General features: G+C 43.8%; 2 protein-coding genes across 6 annotated transcripts in view; one reads left to right on the top strand and one right to left on the bottom strand.

The window, feature by feature from the left end:
* Positions 1-70: 70 nt before the first annotated feature.
* On the top strand, positions 71-11596 carry ANGEL2 (angel homolog 2). 3 transcript variants are annotated; one of them, XM_048936064.1, is made up of 9 exons: positions 71-175; positions 1138-1568; positions 2169-2422; positions 3233-3302; positions 4295-4716; positions 6085-6211; positions 6879-6939; positions 8695-8858; positions 11228-11596. In XM_048936064.1, the coding sequence occupies exons 2-9, from the start codon at positions 1145-1147 to the stop codon at positions 11380-11382; spliced, it is 1677 nt and encodes a 558-aa protein (XP_048792021.1). In that variant the 5' UTR covers positions 71-175; positions 1138-1144; the 3' UTR covers positions 11383-11596. The 3 variants fall into 3 exon arrangements, with proteins under 3 accessions (XP_048792021.1, XP_048792020.1, XP_048792022.1); XM_048936063.1 differs by lacking the exon at positions 71-175 and adding an exon at positions 182-315; XM_048936065.1 differs by lacking the exon at positions 71-175 and adding an exon at positions 323-578.
* The window catches only part of VASH2 (vasohibin 2), a 32481-nt gene continuing 22447 nt past the window's right edge, over positions 11583-21616 (bottom strand). For all 3 annotated transcript variants that reach the window (XM_048936072.1, XM_048936073.1, XM_048936071.1), the window contains 3 exons: positions 18604-18985; positions 16720-16835; positions 11583-14673 (listed from right to left, as the gene is read on the bottom strand). In XM_048936072.1, coding sequence (XP_048792029.1) covers positions 14604-14673; positions 16720-16835; positions 18604-18985 — 568 coding nt within the window. In that variant the 3' untranslated portion in view covers positions 11583-14603. The remainder of the gene's footprint in view (positions 14674-16719; positions 16836-18603; positions 18986-21616) is intronic.

Genomic DNA, 21616 nt, shown 5'->3' with positions numbered 1-21616 from the left:
CAGGCCGCCCACAACCAAGATGGCGCCTGCCGCCTCACCCCGCCCTGGGCCCAACGTGGCGGCGCGGCTTGGCACCGGCCCTCCCGGAACCAAGATGGCGGCGGGACGGCAGGGCGGCCTTCGGACTACAAGTCCCACGGGCGAGCGGGCGTGGCCTAGCTAGCGCCCTCGCGAGGTAAGCGGCAGGCAGGGATTGTGGCGGCGGCGGGCGGAGCTGGCGCTGCCCTGGAATGACCCCTTCTGGGGGAGCCAGGGCTCGGCGGAGCAGCTAGCGGGGCTCCGCAGGGCCGGGCCCGGCCCTGGGCCCGCCGTGAGGTAAAGAGCGGCGGGCGAGGATCAGGGTCTCGGAGTGCCGGGCCTGAGGGTGCCGTGAGGCCTCCGCCGGGCCTGGGTGTCGCGTCGGCCTCCCTTGGGCGGTGGGGCAGCTGCTGGGGGAACAGGCCCGGAACCCGGGGGCGCCGCGCGCGGCTGCGGGAGGCCTGGCCGTGCCGGCCGGTTGCTTTAAGCGCCTTTGCGGTGCCCAGCGGAAGTCGGCGCAGGCGTGAGATTTCTTTGCTGTCTGTGGCGCCTGAAAGGAAGTGAGCATCCGTACCGTCTGTTTCCTTGTCGTCATGGCACGGTCCTTGTCAGCGCCTCTTTCAGCAAATTCCCGACTTCTTGCAAGTCGGTGCTTTTCTGACTCCTTTCTAATAGCCTTTTAAAGAAGCTCAAGCAGCACGCCGAGTGACTTTTTGTAAAAGTTGTCCTGCTGAGCGCTTGGAAGATGTGGCGTTGAATTCAACAAGGCAGAATTATTGATAGTTACTAAGAGGGAGAGTGTGAAAATTAAATGGCGCTTGTATCCTTTTCCCTCTTCCGCCTCAGTTCCTGAGGTCTCGCTTTGCGAGTCACCCTCCAGGTTAAGGTTTACATTTCTACATGTGCCAACTACATTTGAAATTCCAAGTAAGAGGTTGTAATGTGTAAGCGGTATCTAAAAATCTGATTCTTCTCTCGTGTAGTTGAACTAAAACTAATAGAAAAATGAATATCCTGTGTGTGTTAACTTGTAGAGAGGGGCTTTTATATTGCATTTGCAGCCTTCTATAGGCACATTTTGTTGGATTTAAGTAACAAAATGTACACTTTCATTGGTAGACACCCCATGCTGCCCCGTCATGTGCAGAGGCTGGGCCGAGACTGGATCGCCCATGTCAACGGTTCTCAGGTATTTGCCTTTGGCAGCCCAGTTCCCACCTGTATGAGATGGGCTGGACACTGCCCATGGGCCTCGTTCCCTCTGCCTGTTCCGGTTGATTTCTCAACAAACTGGAGGCTCCCACCATTTTTTGGACCTTGGAGGCAATTTCAGAATTCTAATTGGCAGCTCGATAACTTCGCACAAAATTCTTGCTTTTACCTGCCTAACCCCACTATGAAATCTGAGGGAGAAGAACCACTGACAAAGAAGAGGAGGCTCAGCACCCAGCCGGATTCTCCAGCCCCAGAAGAACCAAACTTCTCTGAGCAGAAAGAAGCTTTATGTGTTTCTGTCTCACAAGATGAAAAAAGTGAGAGTAGTAAGAAAGGTAAAAGATGTTTTTTTGCTTCTTTGCCTTGTTTGTTCTTTTTATTAAGAACATAGAACTTGTAACAAGTCAGATGCAACATTGCCCACCTCTTTTGAGTTACTGTTTTTCTTGGCACCTCTCCCAGAAAACATCTGTTTTAAAAATGTGTCACAAAGGTGCAGCATGACTTCTCTCCCACTATGAAAGTAATATTTGAAGCCTTGCTGAATTCATTGCAGATACACTGCATTTAGGATGTAGGGGCAGGCAGTGATATAAGCCTGTCAGAGACTGGATTTGACTTCCTGGGCCAGCAGCCTTCCTGCAAGGAAGAAGGAGCAAAGTGGGGTGGTATGGTATGACAGCAGCAATCTCCTTAGAACATGCCAGTTTCCTGTTTTCAAAGTAATTAGAAATGCAGGGCATATAACTGTTTTCTGCTGTGCTGTTTACAGATGCTTATATAAAGATCATCTTCAATGGAGATTCTAAATCGCTGCTAATCAGATGAGCTTTTAGAATTGGTTAAGCAATTTCCAAGGCAAGTAGTTGCTAGTAGAATGATTTGTAAGAGCAGTAAGAAGTCATGTGGTTTTCTGCTGCGTGTGTTTTTAACAGGAAATATCAAAAGACACTGGGAATATTTCTGTCAGCACAGCAGGACAATGAAAATCTTGGAAAGTGCAGAAACTGACCAAAGTAATAGAGAATGTGAAGCCAAATTTGATTTCACAGTCATGTCCTACAACATCCTCTCACAGAATTTGTTAGAAGATAACTCCCACCTGTACAAACACTGCAGACAACGTTTGTTAATCTGGACATACAGATTTCCCAACATTCTACAAGAAATCAAACAGCTGGACGCAGATGTGAGTAGAAAACAAGCACATGGCTATTAATTAGAACGGATGAAATGAAATATTTATTAGAACTGATGAAATGGGGTAGCCAATCCTTGATGGTTTTTAGTTTAGTGGATGGGCTGTCTTGTGAATCCAGCTGAGCTGTTGGTTATGTCATGCACTATGATGCATGATTTGCATGATGTGCATGACATGCACATGATTTATAATGCACTACTTATGGTCCAAACTTAGAGGAAAAGTAAACTGTACAGTATGCAATACTCATGGTTGCCTTTTGTCCCTGACTTCCTGGTCTTTTTGAAATGACTCCAATGTTCTGCTGACATGCAGCAAAATTATTTTTCAATATTAGAACCTTCTCTTCACAGAAATCTCCTTTTGTCTTTAATGCATGCTTTAATAGTGTGCAGTAAAGAAGGCACTGAATGTAAGAATAGTTTATGCAAGTATAGCTGAAGATCCACTCAGTGCAGCCTTGTGTCTACAGCACATCTGATGATAGATGTAGACTGGGAAAATAGGGCACCTTTCTCTATGGCAGTGTCAGATTCTGAACCTCTAGAGCTGAAGTCTGTGTCTTCAACTGTGCCAGAAATTATTTCATGCGAAGGACATGCAAGACTGAACGGCTGGTTTTCATTGGCAAATATTTCATTTTAAGGTTTTGTTTTTGTTTTTAATGGGAGACTGAATCCTTTTGTAGGATTATGGGGCAAAGAAAAAAATCTAACATCTTGGTTTTGTCTGAACCTACAGAGGCTGCCAACAGAGAGACAAAGTAATACTTTTGTTGTAAACTTTTTTTTGCCTCAGGTACTTTGTTTACAAGAAGTCCAAGAAGACCACTATAGGAAAGAGATCAAGTCAAGTTTGGAATCCTTGGGTATGATGAAAATCTTATGGCCAGTACGGTTGGTTTTTTTTTAATCACTGATATGCTTCACAGGTAATATCCAGAAAAAAAGCCTTTGTTATGCAAGTCTACTTCCATTGATGTGACTTGTGGTTTATATTTTGGGTTGTTTGGTTTATTATTTTTTTTTTCTCTAACATGAATAGAGAAGAAGGTGCTTGGTATCTTAAACTATTTAAATGCTTATACACTGTGAAAGGTATTGGACCAAATTTCCTGCAGTATTTAAACTGAAGTTGGGACAGAATGCTTCTTGTGTTCACTCTCCTTACTGAACCATATTTTGAAGCCTTCATTAGTGAAGTCTAATGATTGCTAGTGATTCTTGATTACTTATGTATCGTTAGTTATGTTAAATAATTTCTTGCTTAAAGAATACTGGATAAATACAGTACTAAAAACTTACATGTTTACATTTCTAGCTGAAATTTATTTGGGGCGGTTAATACTGAACTATTTCCTGACTTGAGATGGCAGCTCAATGCCATCTTAAAACGATTATTTTTGAAAAACAAGATACTGGGGATAATCCCCATCAACTTGAAAGATAAACAGGAACTAAGTTTTACATAAGTTTCTTTTTATCGGGACCCAGTTGTTTTGGTATTTCTGTCAGAAGCCATTCAGGTCTGAGTTTCTCTTAGGGAGTTTGTGATGGATATTGTTTAGAAACTCTGCTCTTAGCTTTGTATTTAGTGACACCAAATAATTCCCATTGAAGTCATCTGTCCTCCAAAATAACATAAGCATCAGAAAATTTAACCTCAAAAGATGCAGAGTTCAATGATGAACATTAAAGAAAGGAATGTAAAGAGTGCAGTGAACTTCCCTTAGGCTTCCTTACTTCAGACAGAGTCTTTACTGCTGTGGGAGGGACAAAAGTAGTGTGAAGTGTAACTTTTTTTTTGTAATGAATCTGTATTTTTTTAATAGTATTCTGTTTTTAATTACCTTTCCTGCAGGGTATCACTGTGAGTACAAAATGCGGACAGGAAGAAAACCCGATGGCTGTGCTATTTGCTTCAAAACTTCTAAGTTTAGCCTGATGTCATCAAATCCCGTGGAGTTTTTTCGCCGTGATATTCCACTCTTGGACAGAGACAACGTTGGACTAGTCTTACTTTTGCAGCCTAAATTTCCATGTAAAACTAACACTGCCATCTGTATAGCTAACACGCATCTGCTGTATAACCCGAGGAGAGGGGATATCAAACTGACCCAACTTGCAATGCTCCTGGCAGAGATTGCTAGCGTCGCCCCTCAGAAGAATGGTATCTTCTGCCCAATTATCATCTGTGGTGACTTCAATTCTGTTCCTGGTTCTCCGCTGTACAGATTTATAAAGGAAGGGAAGTTAAATTATGAAGGACTTGCTATAGGGAAGGTAAGCTTTTCATTTCTTACCTGGAAAAAAGTTGATTCTGATTAAAGAGAATTGCTAGAAATTTGCTGTGGAGTTAAGCCTGGGTTTGTTAGCTGTGCCTTACAGGATGTTGTATCTGCCTCTATCACTCTAAAATGAAAAATCTGCCGAACAAATTAATTGTTCTTAAAATGCAGTTATCCACAGGATGATTGTGTCACTGTTTGTCAGTGCTCTGGTCTTTAAGCAGGAGAAAACAACCACTTAATCAATTGCATATTGTTCTCTCTGAGAAGATGACTTTTGTTTTAGATGAGCCTTGAATTACAGTGGTTAGAATAATTGTAAAAATCAAATATGGGATTGGGTGCTGAGGCTAAACTGTTTCAGGTTAGATGGTTTTCTTTGTAAATTCTTGTGTGCCGTAGCTCTTGGATATGTCAAAAGCTATTTAATAGGAAGCACAGAACTGTGTACAATGAGAAAATAGGAAAACAGCCCCAGTGGTGTTTGTTGCCAGTGGGTAGTTGTTTTTAGCCCGTCTTTGTCCTTACTTGATCCCAGAATAAGCATAAAAAAGATAAAATAAGATTCTGCTAGGGAGATGTCTAAACTCAATCCTATTACATTGCAAACAGTGTTCTCAGTAATCTCTCAGCTTCGTGTCACAACACCTATCTTGGAAAATTAGGTAGCTGCAAAATATCTTGATAGGAGTAAACAGAGGGAATGATGAGACTCCACTGGAGTACTGTGTTCGGCTCTGGGCCCCCAGCACAGGAAGGATGTGCACCTGTTTTAGTGGTCCAGTGGAGAGCATGAGGATGCTCAGAGGGCTGGAACACCTCTCTTGTGAAGAAAGGCTGAGGGAGTTGGGCTGGTCAGCCTGGAAAAGGCTGCAGAGAGACCTCACTGTGGCCCTTCACTGTTTACAGGGGTTCAACAAGAAAGATGGGGAGAAACACTTTATCAGGGAGTGTAGTGGTAGAACAAGAGGTAATGATTTCAACTGAAAGAAGTTAGGTTTAGATAAAAGCTTTTCACAGAGAGGTGGCAAGGCAGTGGCACAGCTGCCCAGAGAAGCTGAGGTGCCCTATCCCTGCAGGCAGTCATTGCTGGGTTGTGTGGGCCCTGGGCAGCTGAGCTGGGGGCAGCCCTGCCCATGGCTGAGGGCTGGGGCTGGGTGATTTTTAAGGTCCCTTCCAACCCAGGCTGTTCTATGATCGGGAGAATTCACTGTTTTTTATAATGGCTTGTTAAGTTTCTATAAAATGCTTATTCTAAGGGGCTGTTTTTTGCTTACATTTTTAATGTGCAGAAAATGTGTGGTCACATCAGGGTTTTTTTTTTAATCAAATTTCTTCTGAAAAAGCATGTTGTCTTTCTTAGGTCTCTGGACAAGAACAGTTTCCAAGGGGACAAAGAATCTTATCTATTCCAATTTGGCCCAAAAAATTAGGTATTTCACAAAACTGTGTGTATGAAATAAAACAGCAGCAAAAAGAAGATGATGCAGGTCAGTTTCGGGATTGATGGATTTTGTGGTCCTTTGAAAGCATCCTTCAGAAAGCACTGAAAAACAGATAATCTTTTATAGTAAAAGGGGAAAAATAGCCTTGAGTTTGCACAAACTTATTGTTGGGCTTGTTTGAGTGTAAGGTTGTTTGTTCACGTGTGAATTTGAATATTGTACAAGATAAGCATTTCCAGATTTAAATCTTTGAGAAGACACAGAATTTGCCATTCAGGAGCTGACAGATAATCACATCAGGATTACTGTGTTTGCATCAGGAAAACTGCTTGTGCTGTAACAGGGAGAAGAGAGAGGAATGCAGCATGTAGCATCAGCCTACGTTCTGCTCCAGTGTTCATGTATTACAGTAAGAGTATCTCACAAGACAAATGGGAAAAGAAAGTGATTCCTTGTTGAGTGGTATTGCATCTTTCATCCACCTTTTGTGTGCGTCAGACAGAATGATTTGAAATAATGTGAAATATTATGTGTAGGGAATCTAAATAATGGAACAGAGTAATGCAGTCCAGTTTTGTGAATTGTACCTTGCTTGCCGCAAGAAATAAACATACTTACAGATATTCAGATATTCTGTTGTAGCTTTTCAGTATTATAGTCTCACCTACATCCTACTCTTTGAATGTAAACTGAATGTATTTTTATTTGACAGGAGAAAAAACAGAGGAAGCAACATCAGATAACGCCAAAGAGATTGTAATAGCATCTGAAAAGTACGTGTTGTTGGGGAGAAGGTGCATTCCTTTGACTGGATCTTGGATATTTGGGGGGGGAGAGAGGGGGCTGCATTGGTTTTGTTTTTAGACCAGACTTGCATTTGATTTCAGACATGGATATAAGATGCACACTGATCCCAATCTGCCCATCTGGCAAAATAATCAGTAGACTGCTGTGAAGAAACAGGTGTTTGTTTGTTTGTTTGTTTTTAGAGGAAGAATATACTTGCCTTTACCAAACTGGGAAAAGCATGTAAAATAAAGCAAAAGAGAAGGAAGCTCCTTTAATGGTCTGTGTGTGATATCAGGCTCTAAGTTAGCCATGTCTTATCAGAATTGAGATCTTGGTATCACTGCTAATAGATTGAAACCTCTAGTAATCAAAAAGGCAAGGAATAACTGTTCTGAGGAAGGGAGTTGATAACAGTACAGAAAATGGAATGTTACAGTGTAAATAAATCTGTATCATGCCACATGTTGAAGACTGCTTGCAGGTTTTTGCTTCATCTTATAAGGGAAATGAAGTAACAAGGACGATCAAAGTCACTGGAATAGCTTTGATCTGAAGAGTGACTAAATAGACTTGGGTCTCTTGATTTAGGAAAAAAAAAAAAAAGGTGGGAGGGAATTAACTGGAAAATCATTTAGGGCTAGCAGAACATGAGCAAATATTGAAGGGTTAAGTAGAGAATATACTCACTGTGACAAATTTCCAGGCAGTAGATATAAAACAGACAAACTCTTTGCTTTCAGCAGAAGTAAAACCAACTGCTGAACAACACCGCACAAGTACTTGAGCAATGGTAAGGAAAAGTCAGGGAAGAAAAAGCTGTTGTACACGACTTAATTGGTGTAGATGCAATGATTGTTGGCTAGGCTGTGAGTCACAGGACTGCTGAATGTTTAACCAGATCTCACTCCCTGCTTAACCATTTGGCACTGGCTGGTGTCAGGCTGTTAGGGCAGGCTGCACTGTCTCAGGAAAGCTGCGCTTCTGCTAAACATAGATGGAAAAGGTCATCAAAACACAGGATGCAGAAGTCCACAGAAGCTGCATCGTATAACTGTTGGCAGTAGAGTCAGTTGAAAAGAGGAACTTATTCCCCATCCATTTCTAGAGCAGGAATTGTTACTTTCTTGTATTGTACCCACTGCCATCCAGGCTGATTTAATTGTAAAAACAATAGCAAAGCATTTTATTTTAAGAACATATTGCAGATCAGGTTTAAAATGCAGCCATGCAGGGCGAGGCGGTACAGCTGACGAAAGGGTGATTTGCTGAGCCGATGGGAGCAAATGGCTGGGATAGAGAGAAGAGCTCTTCTGCTGAAAGGTGCAATTGTGCCTTTTTCTTTCAGAATTGAATACATACATGAGATGAGATGAACTGAAGAGGAACAGACAGGCTGCTGATGAGGAAAGGCAGAACAGGAGCCTGAATAGAGGAAAGTTTAGGTATAGCCTAACTTGAAAACACTCAAGTTTTAGTTCAGGAAAAAAAAAAAAAAACCAACATTGATTTCTTTACATACAGTAAGGCACGGGTAGAGATGAGTTTCACAGCCAGTCCCTTTCTCATAAGCTATTCTTATATAAACATTTCTAGCACAAAAAGTGATGAGACTGATTGCTTGAGGAAAACACCAGTTTGCTTGCATATCCAGATGTTTATTTTGTTTGAACAAGAAACATTTGATGGCTTTTTCTAGGAAATGCAAGAAAATAAAATGTTTTTCTTTTGATTCCATCTAGATTATCCTCAAAATTGCAGCACCGTTTTAAGTTGTCTTCAGTCTATTCTCACTACTTCCCTGAAAATGGGCTGCCAGAAGTAACAACTTGTCACTCCCGAAGCGCAGTCACTGTGGATTATATTTTCTATTCTGCAGCAAATGATGATTCTGTTGCCCAACCAGGTAAAGAAACCAACTTTTAATTATTTTTCAGAGGTGCTAAAAGGGAATTTCCGGATCTGGTTGTAAGGGAAACGTGATAATTTGATCCATATCGAGTACCTCAGAGGTATGGCTGCCTTGTCAACCTACCACAGCTGGAATGGGCAAACTCTTTCACCTAGAGAAACATTCTTGTAGTTCTCATCTCAGCATGGAAACCAAGAGCTAAGGCTACAGAAAATCAGTGATGTAAGTAGTACTTGGAAAATACTGTTGACTCCTGGAGGATCTGAGTGGCCAGACCTACAACAAAGTCGTTTTTCCAATCATTCAGTCAATAAAATGGCAATTTTATTAACACGTGCCAAAGCTGCTAAATGAGCTGCTTCCTAGAAAAGTACTTTTCAGATAGTCTTGGTGTAATTAATGTCAAGTGAATGGCCTTTCCTCTGAGAGGAGGCACAGGCAGGAGCCCAGTTCTCACTCTCCTGATTGCAGTTGCAGCTAAAACTCACCAGATGGTGCAAGAAAGATGCAGTGCCTCTGTGGGTGCTTTTCCTGGTGGGGAACTGCACTGCTTTGATCGTAGTTGTGTGTTAGTGTGGTGCTCCTGAGCAGAAGACTTTTCACGTTACAGTTAGCTGCGTGTCTTATGCCATTACCAGCCATGAGTGCACAGCGCAGTGCCATCAGATAAATGGCTCTGCAGAACTCTGAGTAAAGAAACCTGGATTCTAATCCTGCTCCCAGTGCAGATTGCCACTGATTTTAGTGGATTGATGTTGTTCTTGGTAACTGAAATGAAAATTGCACCTTCATCTCTCATGCTTTGGGTCTAGATCATTAACATTCATTGAGTGAATGTACCAAAGTCTTGTTAGTCGTAACGCATACAGCAAATGAAAAGCTTCTCTAGAAAAGAGTCTCTAAATTCCTCCCGAGTTCTGTGCAGTCTGAGTGCTCTGTAACTTAAAAATGTATGGTATGCTTACCCAAGAACTTAGTTTGGTGTTCTGGAAATGCTTCTGTGAAAAGGGAGTTAGTACTTACCTGGGTGCTGCAGGATTTGATTTGGTTGCTTCCAAAGTGGCATGCCCTGAGCTGGCATGAATCACTGCATACAGACCACGCTCTCTGTAGCAATGAACTGCTGCTTTGTAGAAGTGCAGGTGCTGCCAAATAATACATTTGGCTCAAGAGCTGAGCAGACATGTGCTCTAAAGACACTGAGATATTTTTACAGCAAGAAGGATTTCCTTCAAGGCAGCAGAAAGCAGCTGCTGGGTTGTGAGAGGCCTGGTAAGCTAGCAGTTTGCAAAGGGGGTGAAGATCCTGAACTCTGCAAGGAGTTTAGCAGTTGCTGGGCGATCCTTTACATAGTTCTACTTGTAAGCCAGCCCTTAAAACATTCAGCTGGAATTTCTGAAATCAGCTGATCATACACATTCATTACATGCACATTTTTGTCAAAAGTTGCAGCTGCTGTTTTGGGCCATTCCTGAAAAGCTCTCAGCTCTCTCTGTAGTATCTCTGTGCAACAAACAGGTAGGGGTGCAGAATAGTCTGCTCTCTCATTTTACCCATGAGATGTTTGATGCATCACAAAGGATCTCGTTCTCAATAGAATTTCTTAATGCAAAAAAAACTTCTTGCTGCTGCTCATTGCTTTGTGGTTTGTTTATTTGTTTGTTTTTAATGAGGACACATTTTAAATATAGTGTAATAATAATAATAAAGTTGTAAAAAAGCTATCATTCGTCTTCCCCTCTACCATGACCAATGCGATGCTTTTACTCTAGGGGAGAGGGGGAGGAGGTTTGGTACTTCTAAGATTTCTTTCAAGGCTATGATGAAAAGTTAGCAGGAAACACTGGGTAAGATCCATTTCTTATGACAAGCAATTAGGAATGAAGATGCCAAAATGCTTTCATCCTCAGCAGAGAGAGTATTGTCTGCCTGCTGGAGAACTGCATGCTTGAGGATATAGAAATGTTTTGTGTCCCAGTAAATCTCATGAGATTCTTAATTTTGCAAATGTCAGTTCTGTACAGCCATGCTGCTGTGCTAAGGAATAAGACTGGATTGTATCAGGGTTTTTTCAGGGAAGGTACAATGGACAAATAAATCCCTTTCCCTTCTTACCTCAGCTCCCCCTCCTGCAAAGTGCAGGGGCTGTGTCCTGAGTACTGCAGCTCTTGTGGGAGCAAGCCCTTCTGTGTGGGAACAATAATAAATTGAAAAAATTCCAAACCATCTTGTTTGGTTATTGTTCCATACAAAACCACAGACTGTCATGTTCTGTTCTTTCTGAAAATGTATGAATGCCATCCATTACTTTATTTTTACTTTAGTCTACAGTGAATGTTTTTTGTCTGTTTGTTTTCACTTAGGAACAGAGGATTCTCTTCACGGAGGTCTGAAGCTCCTCGGAAGGCTGGCACTTGTAACAGAGAAAGATCTCTGGACTGTTAATGGTCTTCCCAATGAAAATAACTCCTCTGACCACCTGCCCTTGCTCGCAGAGTTCAGGCTCGTTGAACGGTAACACCCAAAGGACCTCCCATGTAGCTACAGTTACTCCCACCTTCTCTCTTAATGTGATTTTTATTTTTTAAAGTTAGTTTGAGCACTGCCGGTTCGGTTTAAATGTTTTGCTTGCATGCTGATTTGGTAGTGCTGGGTAAAGTAGACTTTTTAAAGAGACTTTTTTTAAGAGTTTGAATTACTTCATGAAGTCTTTGAGGCAAAAAAAAAAGAAAGTTTACATGAGCTTCCTCTTTGATAATGGAAAACATCTGCCAGTCTTAAAATGGCATTATTTTTCACAGAAATGCTGTAAATGGTCTTTGTTGTAAATCTGAGTAAAACTGATTATTCTGAGAACTGTGCATTTCTTCAAGTAAAGGGGAGAGTTTGTGTGCACGTCAAATTTTGTAATGAGCTGGAAATAATATTTTATTGTGGAGTTACTTTTGAGCACCTCTGCAAAGGGATTTAACAGGAAGAGAGAGGTAAAGTAGGTCTTAAGCAGCCCTTGTCTGGCACTCAGAGAAGTATCTGCTTAAAGCCTCAGCTCCTTCACAGGACAGGTTTCATGTCAGTTCCAGTCTCTTTTCCAATCTCTTCTATGGCAGGAAGTACTTCCATAGGCCATTCCAAACATGCTGCAGGGTGGGTCTGAATCTCAAATTTTACACGAATTTAAAAGCAAATGCTTTGGATGTGCTCAACTCTGACCTTCTCTATTTGTCTTGTATTTAAATACTGTGTCAGTGTGACATTTTAAAATGACTTGGGTATTCTCTGGAATATCACAACCTGGACACTTACCAATAATAGCCAGTGTTAGACAAGACAAAAAGTAACCCTAAGTCACTACAAAGACTACCATGATATTTTATTGAAGTCTCACACTGTGCGTAAGCATACAAGTAATGAAAAAAAACAAAGAACAGCATGCATGTTTTCTACATTATTTGACCATTTTGCAGTAAGGTAACAAAACAGCCACTAGAACCACCATTAAGACAAATGCCATCATAAGCAAGTTTCAAGAGAAATTTTCAGTTGAACAAGAACCACCTCAGAACAGCTCTGTAGCATAAAAGAGCTTCAATATAAGTTAGAGGCTAAGAAGAAATAACTCAGATTGCTCTGGACCCTGGTAATAGATATATACCAACCACTGATTCTTGAGTTAAAGAGTAGTAAACTGTGGTTCCATAGAAAAAGCTAGAAACATACCAGATACCCTCATGCTATATGATACAGCTGATCACCATGTCAGTTTTTCTACAGTATTTTACCCATGAGAAATCTAAAAGACACAAGAAGAAAACTGTCACAAGACACTGAGCAGCACAAAGTGTAAACCAAAGTCTGTAGCTGATGTCAAATTACACAAGAATTTCTACCAAAAAAAATTCTTCCGTCTCTTCCAACTTCACCCCTGAACCAAAATTCCTATTGTGAACAGAGGAGTGAAAAAGGGTGGGGAAAGAGGGATGAGAAAGGCCTCCCTGTAACTGATCAAGTCATCTTGTATAAGGAAGTATAATACATTTGAAAAGCCTTTTTTCCAGGCCTCGTGAAGAATGATTACCGAAGAGCGTTTTGCTGTTTGTAGAAGCTTGCTGGGTCTCTGTTGGCTTTCTATCCTAGGGAGATGAGTTCACTGACTCTTCTGAGCAAGCCGTGACGTTTGGGTATATGCACTCATTTCCTTCTGTTTTCATTCGTTTCCTGGCTGATGCAGGAAGGGTTCTAGGAGCTTACATCATTCCATTTCATTCAGTATTACTGTCACTGTGTTAGAATGTCCTGTCTTCTACGAGATTCCGAAACAAGTGCGTGCCCAGAAGAGGAGGTACACAAGGACCACGGCAGTATAATCCATAAGCACAGCACAAAGGGTAGAGGCTGGATGTTTGGAATAATCCAGTTTCTACTTAGGCACCTAATGAAATATTTTCATGAACGCAGCGCTCAAATGCTTCCAGAGAACTTCATTCATGTGAAAGGCATGAAAGTCTCTTACCACGTCACTTGTGAACACTGCAATCCATCACAGGTCCTTAGCCAAGTCTCACAGCGGAAGGGCAGAGAGGGAAGAAGCAGACAAGCCTGGTTCTTGGTTATTTCAGACACACCATGTATTTTATTGCTGAACTTGTTCCAATACAAGCTTCCTTATTCAGGTCTGACTAAGCAGTTGTGATTACGATGCATACAAGAGAAGTTCCCTTGGCAGCACAGTGGAAGCTTAACTTCAGCCTGTGATGTCTGATCTTAATATAAGATGTCAAGGCATCACCATCTGAGAGCACTTGGCCTTTCAACGACGAGGTTCAAAGCTGCACACAAATCTTGAAAGAGTTGTGTGAAGACTCAGCAATTTGGACGTTTTTTCCATGATTGCAATAACATACACAAGCAACAAACCATTATTGTGGACACTTGTCTCTACAAAAACAGCAATCTCTTCTTCTTGTGCTTCAGCAGTGTAGTCAAGAAAGACAAAAAGCTTGTGACAAAGTATAAAAAATTATGAAATATTAGAAATTCATTATTAATCAGTTATTATTTTTTTAAAAAACTCATTTTCCCCCCAAGAAAACGTGTTTTTAAGAATACAACTTGCATATTACTATTAATGTCTTTCAGCAACATGCACAGAACAACAATAGAGGTGGCAGGGCACGTCCAGTGCCATTTTAATACTACCAGGAACGCTGGGAAACAGTACAAACTTGTTACAAAACAGTAATACTGACAGTTTTGCATATCTATTCAGTTTTGTGAGGTAATGTTGACACTTCAAAAAATCATGCCACTGCTGCACTGGTTGTTTTTATTGCTGAACTGACTATTAATACTGAATGTGATTTTATTTTTTTTTAAACACTGCACCCAGCACATCTTAATACTAAGAGTAAGAGTTGTAGCCCACCCAAAGGTACCAGCCAGCACAATGTCCAAATTCCATTAATGCTCACATAGCAAAACTCTACTTGCAGAAATTCACATACAACTGCTGTTATGTCCTACATGATAGAGTGAAGGTTCTCTTCACTAATGCCTTTTCGTGAACTGAATGAAAATAAATACAGCCACCAAGAAAATTCTCTGTTCTATTTTCTAGATAAAACCTTTACTGTAAGTGTCCACAAGTTAATAAATAGTCCCGTTCCTTTTTCCTTCCAGTGGAGTGAGGGTAAAGTGCAGTGGGAAGCACCGAGGAAGCCCTCTGTCCAGCCTATGGCTTTGTTAGATGCGGAGCTGGTAGCCCACCTCGTTGAGTGTAGCCAGGTCTCCCTTCTTGTCCACCACCGCAGGCCTACAAGGAGAGGAGGGGAGAGCGATCTGGCACTGCCGCACAGGAGCAGAGAGCACCAGCAGAGCCAGGTACAGCTTACTCCAAACTAAGGCCGTCTACATCCAGTTTTCTCGCTGCAAGCACGAGCGTGCTGAATTTCTTACATAAACGAGCATAACCTGAGCTACTCAAGTAAGCTCCCATTAAGGCCCACCACCAGCAAAGAAAAGCTGTCCATCCTCTGGCTTTTGCAGCAACATGAAAACTGCTGAGGGTCAATGGGCAAGGACTCTCACATGGTAACGTAAGTCTCAGACTACTCCTTCCCACTGCCTAAGTCTGCATGAAATTCTAGAGTCAGCCAAACAGAAAGCCTGAGATGAACACCTTACACTTCCCAGGCATCTTACAGATTGGTACTATCAAGCCATTCACTTCAGTTATCTCACTTAAACACGTGCTGTTACTATATTCACAATTCCAAATAAATTAAACTTCAAGACTGAGCAATCAGTCTCTCCCTACTTAGCATGCAATGGAAAAGCTCCTGCAGCAACATTCTTAAACCTAAATAATCCTGGCAGTGTATAGTTTATAGAAGCATTTGATTTGCTAGTTCATTCCAGGTTCTCAGCTATTCTCACAACAGAAAAGCAAACACGTCTCAGTTTGTAAGTACTTAACAGAAGAGAATTATAGAAGCCTAACCATCCAGACTGGCTTTAATCAAAGAGAGGGAGGAAGAAAGGACACTGGGAACTTCATATAGTGCATCTCTTGCTGTTCTTAGACTCCCGCTCTCAGCACCAGCACTAAGATCCCCATGAGATAAGATGGAGGGTTTGGCTCAGAATACCATACAACATAGATAAAGCTGCAATGCCTGCGCTGCACTTCTGCACTGCATTAGGAGAAACCCAGAGAGAACCTCATCCCTCCAAAAGAACCCAGTAGTTGAGGCTGGGGGGGGAGCAGGGCCTGCCATGACTGTAATTACTCACGCACTAAGCAAGGAGCACGCAGTGATGACATCTAGAGCACAGCACCGTGGACCAAGTATGAATTCACAAGTTAAAATAAAAGCCTGCTGTGAAATCATCTGCTGCTAAACTATCTGGAAGTTATCTTTAGAAAGTTAGCCTCATGTCTTTGTTAGCCACTTTAAAATAAATAAATAAGTGCTGAGACAGTAGTCCGGGAGCCTATTTAAAAAGAGGTGATCATAAATGTGTGACTAATGCGGGTGACGTGTGGGCTTTCGCAGTTGTCAGCTTCCTGGCACGAAGCAGTGCAGCTCGAGCGTGACTCTTCCGCATCTAAGGTATGGAGTGTGCTGGTGGCTGTAAAAGGCCTGGCAGCTCACTCCTGTCCATTTAGAGGTATCGCTTGCAGCCACAGTCCATTCCTCCCCAGTCACTCGCAGAAAAACAAATAGCTACGAAGCATGAATGAAGTAGCCTGGCTTTTTAAACCGATTAGAATCAAAAGTTTACAATGGGAGGGCTAGTCCTGCTTTGGCAAGAAGACAAAGACTGACTTCTTCCACAATCCTCTAAGCTGGATAGCAGCCCAACACCAGTGCTGCTCACAGGAAATGCAACTTCTTTTGGAGCGGTGATAGCTGAGCACCCCACACCACTGGGAGATCTTCTGTTTCTAAAATGTATGTCTGAACACCCCAAAATATGATCAAACTGCTTTCCTCCCTGCAAAGGCCTTCTGCACCCTAAGATATGTTCTTCATTTCTCCCAAAAATGTACTGTATAAAAACTGAAAAAAAAAATAAAAGGTGGAACCCATACCTCCACTGTCACAGCCATCCAACACCCAGTAGAGCTGAACCAAACAAGCGTCACCAGGGCTCCCAGTGACACCGTACAGAGGAGCCATCAGGGGCCAGTAACCACAGCAGCGCCGGGACAAGCAGCACTGCTGGACTGGAGAGCCTCTTAGGCAGTCAAGATCCTGGTACAGTTTTCCTATAAATGCCAGCGTCTACATTTTGTACACTGTCAAATAACTTCGTACGCCAGCGATGGCAGCAGTGACAGCACAGGAGTACTCACGATTTGTCTCTTCTGAACGGCCGTCTCGGAGGGCTGGCCTGCCTTCGGTGAGGGGACAGCGACTTACCCCGCGACCTCTCCTTCATGGGAGAATGGGCACTTGAGGGCTTCAGAATCTGCAGGAGATGGGAAGGAAAGGGAGAAGCGTTCTGTGATGGCAACAATCCATAAAAAAATAAAGCTTAAATGAAGGGCCTCAGGCAGTAGCACAGATGGCACACACAAAGCCCTCGGTCCCTTGGGGTTCATTCAAATGTTGCCCAGGTTAAGAGGAACTTCAGGCTGTTTTCAAGACTCAATCCTCCAAATCAGACCTCTTGCTATGTAAGTGTTCTGAATTAAATGGCTCAAGCCCTGAATTAAGTAATCTTGTGGCTGACTAAGAGGAGGTCAAGGTGGCATTAGGCACAGCCATACTCACGAGGGCAGAGCTCAGTGCAGGGTTTTCAGCCCTCAATTTTGACTTTTTTGACTGAATGCAAGTGTACAGGGCTGTGGTCTGGGCCTTGAGGACAGGACACAATATCATGGCTTGGTACAAACACTGAGCTGGTGCCTCTGTCAGAAGCAAGCACTAAGTTCAGGAAGCTGTCTACCTGCATGGACTTCTTTAACTGGAGCCCACTTCAAGTGATTTGCTCTCCAGGTGGTATTAGAAGTGTATGAATAGAGAAGAAGGGAAAAAAAAAACTTCATTACAATGTAACCAAGCATATTTGCCTAAGATGACATCAGGGTACAAGCTGGCATGGCATCTTATCTGCGCCACTGCCCCACACACTGTCTCTCTGAAGCCCAGTACAAGACCATTTTGGCTTCAGCGTTTTTCATTGCTGCCTCCTCCTCTTGTGCCCCAGGCAGCAAGTGACAGAGATAGCAGCGATGCTCACTGGGCCCACCTGGCTGCAGCACAGCTGAAGGACACGGGACCAGTGGGAACCTCAGGGGACTCCCGAAGATAGATGTGCAGCAGAGGCAGAGGGAGGGCACCGCTCACCCCTCTCGCCCTACTTGGCAGCACAGGAGAGGGCTCTCCTGCTGCCACCAACGTCAGCAGCGGTATTCCATCGGGGCAGGGAGGCTGCCGCAGCCCCTACCAAAAAGGCACATAGCTTCCATGTATGAGCCACTCCTCAGCAGGGAAGGGTATGGGAACCCAGAATAACCTGCATACCACTCCAAAAGAGCCAGCCCCATACTTAGCAATGCACCTGCTCAGCTCCTGCTGCCAGCAGAAGGCTGGAGAGGCCCCAGCTCCCCTTCTGCCCTAGCTGTGACCGGCTTCTTGCCCACAGCAATGCTGGCAGCGTGCTCAGGGACACCCCTCACCCCAAGGGCAGCCAAACCCTGCAGCCCTCTGGCAGCCAGCCCTCTCTCCCTGTGCTTCCCTTGATCTTGCCAAGGGTTTGCTTTCCTTCCCTCCCCACCTCACCTACCTCGTGACTGAAGCACGGGTAGTGGGAAGCATGCCCTACATGGAGAAGCGACTCTCCTCAACATGTGCTCGCATACCTCGGGGATTGCCATCATGCTCCTCTACAGACTTGCACCTCTCAGCAGAAAAGAAGGAAAGAGGAAAGGCCCATTTCCCTGTGTTGCAGGCATCTGCCCTTATGTAACACCAAACCTGCCTGATTTGGAGCTGTACAGAAACCCCATAGCTTCAGCCTCAATGGCCACCTCTGGCGACCCTCATCCAGAGCTAGAAAACACCAATAGAAATTGTGATCCAATCTGTTCTTCAGCTGGAGTGCCTTAAAGCTTAATAACATGCAGAAAACAATCTGAGTGCTGACTCCTTGACAGCCAGGGGAGAATGTGGGGTTCCAGTGTTTCCCAGGCTGAAGGAGAGATCCTGTAACTAAAACCAGGCACCAGACCTACCTTCATCCTCATATCCCTGGCAAACTTCTCCAGCTCCTTCCTGACTTCTGTGCGCATCATTTTTGATACGTTGAGGACCAGCTGTTTCCACTCAATGGGCTGAAAGCTGTGTGGCTCATGCGGAACATATAATCCGATTTTGACTTTTTTGACTGAATGCAAGTACTTCTTATAGGAGTCTTCAAATTCAAAGATGAGGTCGCTCAGAGTTCGGTAAGTCAGAGGTTTGTCCATTAGGTCCGAGCGCCTGCTCATGCCCAGTGATCCATACCGGCCATTGCAGTAAATCCCAAGCACCACATGATGAAAATAGTTCCCTGAGAAGTGGGTTTTAAAGCTGATGGGGAATCGTTCCACAGAGGGCTGCCCATTTGTTAGGTATCTGTGCAGTGAGTCAAGGCGAAAACGGGGTTGAGAAGGGAGCACCACATTACAGCTGTGAGACCTCCAACAGTTTTCACTGCCAGAACCCACGTAAACACAAGTGTATTCTCAGAGTGCCCCAGCAACTGTCAATATTACTAAAGCCCGTTTTACTGTTTGGAGAATAAGACTCAATTGTTGAGGCAGGAAAGGGCCTGTCTCTACCACGCCTGTGGGGAAGAACAGAAAAACAAAGCAACAGTGACAGCGCTCAGCACAGTATGCTGGAGGAGAGCATCCACCCCAAATCCCTGGGAGCTCCTTTATCTGACACCAAAACCAAAAGGGAACCACTGACACTTGGTAAGACTCAGGTTGTTTATTCTCATTTTCGCACATCACTGCAGCCGTTAAGCAGTACAAACAGATCAGAATCCTTTCTACGGTTACAGATCTGTCTTTCAATATGACCCTCAGTCTGGCCACTCCTGATACAAGACCAGTTTTATATATGTAACACGCTGCTGAGATAAAGACAAGCTCTTGAGTTGACAATTACTGTTTCCAGTTCAGCACAGACACATATGGCCACGAACAAACCTTTATAAAGCAGAATTTGTCCCTGAACTGCTGGCTGGCCGTTCCAAATGCACCAGTGGAAATGGCTGAGGGCCAAGCTTTCTGACAGCAATGTGTGATCTCAGACGGGAGCTGCGTGCTGGCCCAGCTGGTTTCCTCAGGACATCAGTGACCCTCACAGAGGGGGAAGGACAGAGAGAATCCCTCACACAAGCAGGTCCTCATCAGTGCTGAGTCTGCACTGCTCCCTGCTGCTAATCCTGGACAGCTGAGCCCCAGCTCCAGGCACTGAGGCCCACAAGGCCTCCTGGCCCAGGCAAGGCAGGTGCAGTGACGAGGAACAGCTGCAGCACACTTCAGCACATTTGGGGCAGATCATCCTCCCAACACTTGCTGAATTTCACATACTCAAACATTTTTACCACAGCAATTGTGACAACTGGAAAACTCGGCCCACTGTCATCTCATTGAGGTCACCTTGCTCCAGGCCTTAAAAGGAGCATCCTGCATCTATCAAAGTCACGTTACAGTAACTCGTCCTACAGACAGTTTCTTACAGAAGCCCATTGTATTTATCAATCTGTGTAACTGAAAAAGCAGTATCTTTTATTAACACATATGAAGCATTCAAACATCGCCACTATTTTCCCTTCATGATGAAAGGGTTTTCTCTCACTCCCCAGCGCCCTTCTATTGAGCCCACACAAAGCGTGGCACCCGCCTGCCACACATACACACTTCTGCCACCAGGCCTTGCAGAAGTTGCAATTTAATCTCATTAAATGCTAGGTAGGAGTAAAAGGCTCCTTTGAGGATGGAAATTACCCGCCATCAAACAACCCAGCAACAACTGCTGTGGAAATTAACCTTTAGATACAGGTTGCTTCTGCCAAGGGACTGCTTAATGAGAGTCCCCACCCGAGATGAAATACACAGCAAACGGGCTTCCCCTCCGCCTGTGTGTCATTATTAGTTCTTTTCCTTTCTGCTCTGCCCAAGTAGAGCTGTATTGTAGCAAACAAAAGGCAATGACACGCTGCCACCATGGCTGCAATCACACTTCTGAGCTGGGCCTGTTGCTGCAGGATGGGGAGCAAATTGCACAGCATGATGCTGACACAGCACGGAGCAGGAGAGGGCACAGGCAGCTGAGAGGAAAGCTCGGTACCCTCCACATCTGGTCCTGGTGCAAGTCAAAGCAGCTTCCCAGGGCCCAGCCATGCGGCTATACAGCCAAAAATCAGTATTGAGGGATGCTGATCTCCTCAGATGATCACCCAGGAAACCTATCTGTCACCTTCTAGGTAACCACCTCCTGCCCCTGCTGCAAAAATGCACACGGACAACATCTGGAGCCCCACCAGAGAACGTAGATAGGACAAGGGGGAACGGCTTTAAACTAAGAGGGGAAATTTAGATAGAAATTCTTTATTTGGAGGGCAGTGAGGCCCTGGCACAGCTGCCCAGAGAAGCTGTGGTACCCCATCCCTGCAGGCACTCAGAGTCAGGTTGGATGGGTTCCTGGGCAGCTGAGCTGGGGGGCAGCCCTGCCCATGGCTGGGTGTTGGAACTGGGTGGACTTTAAGGTCCCTTCCAACCCAAACCATTCTTTGGTTCTGTGAACATTCTGAGCTAGGGCATGATCTGAGTCAGACTCTGTTTTAAAACTCTGGTGTGAAACTAGATTCTGGATGTTTGTGTTTTGTTTTTAAATCTATATACCCACATGATGACTCCAGCAATGCTTTATAGTCGGCCCTTCCACGTTTTAATTTGTTCCCTAGTAAACTCTACTACCAAAAAAGTCCCACAGAAATCCCAGCATTCTTCCTCTCTGTTACAGACCATTCCCTAAATAGGTGATCCCCGCCGAGGAGTGCAGAGCAGCTCCTCGCCAGAAGAGGAACTCTCCTTCATCTGCCAGGAGCAAATTTAGAAAGGGTTTTCTCTAATGCTTTTTTTATTTTTTTTTTTTTATTTTTAAATACATAATCTGAGTGGGATCTTTCCATGTGCTAGCACCGTGGCTCCAGGCTTTGGACACTGACATTTCTGGAAATAGGCCTTAGCA

The sequence above is a fragment of the Lagopus muta genome, chromosome 2, assembly GCF_023343835.1.
Source record: "Lagopus muta isolate bLagMut1 chromosome 2, bLagMut1 primary, whole genome shotgun sequence".
Taxonomy (NCBI): Eukaryota; Metazoa; Chordata; class Aves; order Galliformes; family Phasianidae; genus Lagopus; species Lagopus muta.
The sequence above is the reverse complement of the archived record's forward strand: the minus strand, read 5'-3'. Positions and strand labels throughout refer to the sequence as shown.

Bases quoted from the DNA above. Each gene is read 5' to 3' on its own strand.
- ANGEL2 (XM_048936064.1), top strand. From the start codon at position 1,145: ATGCTGCCCCGTCATGTGCAGAGGCTGGGCCGAGACTGGATCGCCCAT. The intron at 4,717-6,084 runs GTAAGCTTTTCA...TGTCTTTCTTAG, and splicing joins AAGGACTTGCTATAGGGAAG to GTCTCTGGACAAGAACAGTT. The intron at 6,940-8,694 runs GTACGTGTTGTT...GATTCCATCTAG, and splicing joins ATTGTAATAGCATCTGAAAA to ATTATCCTCAAAATTGCAGC.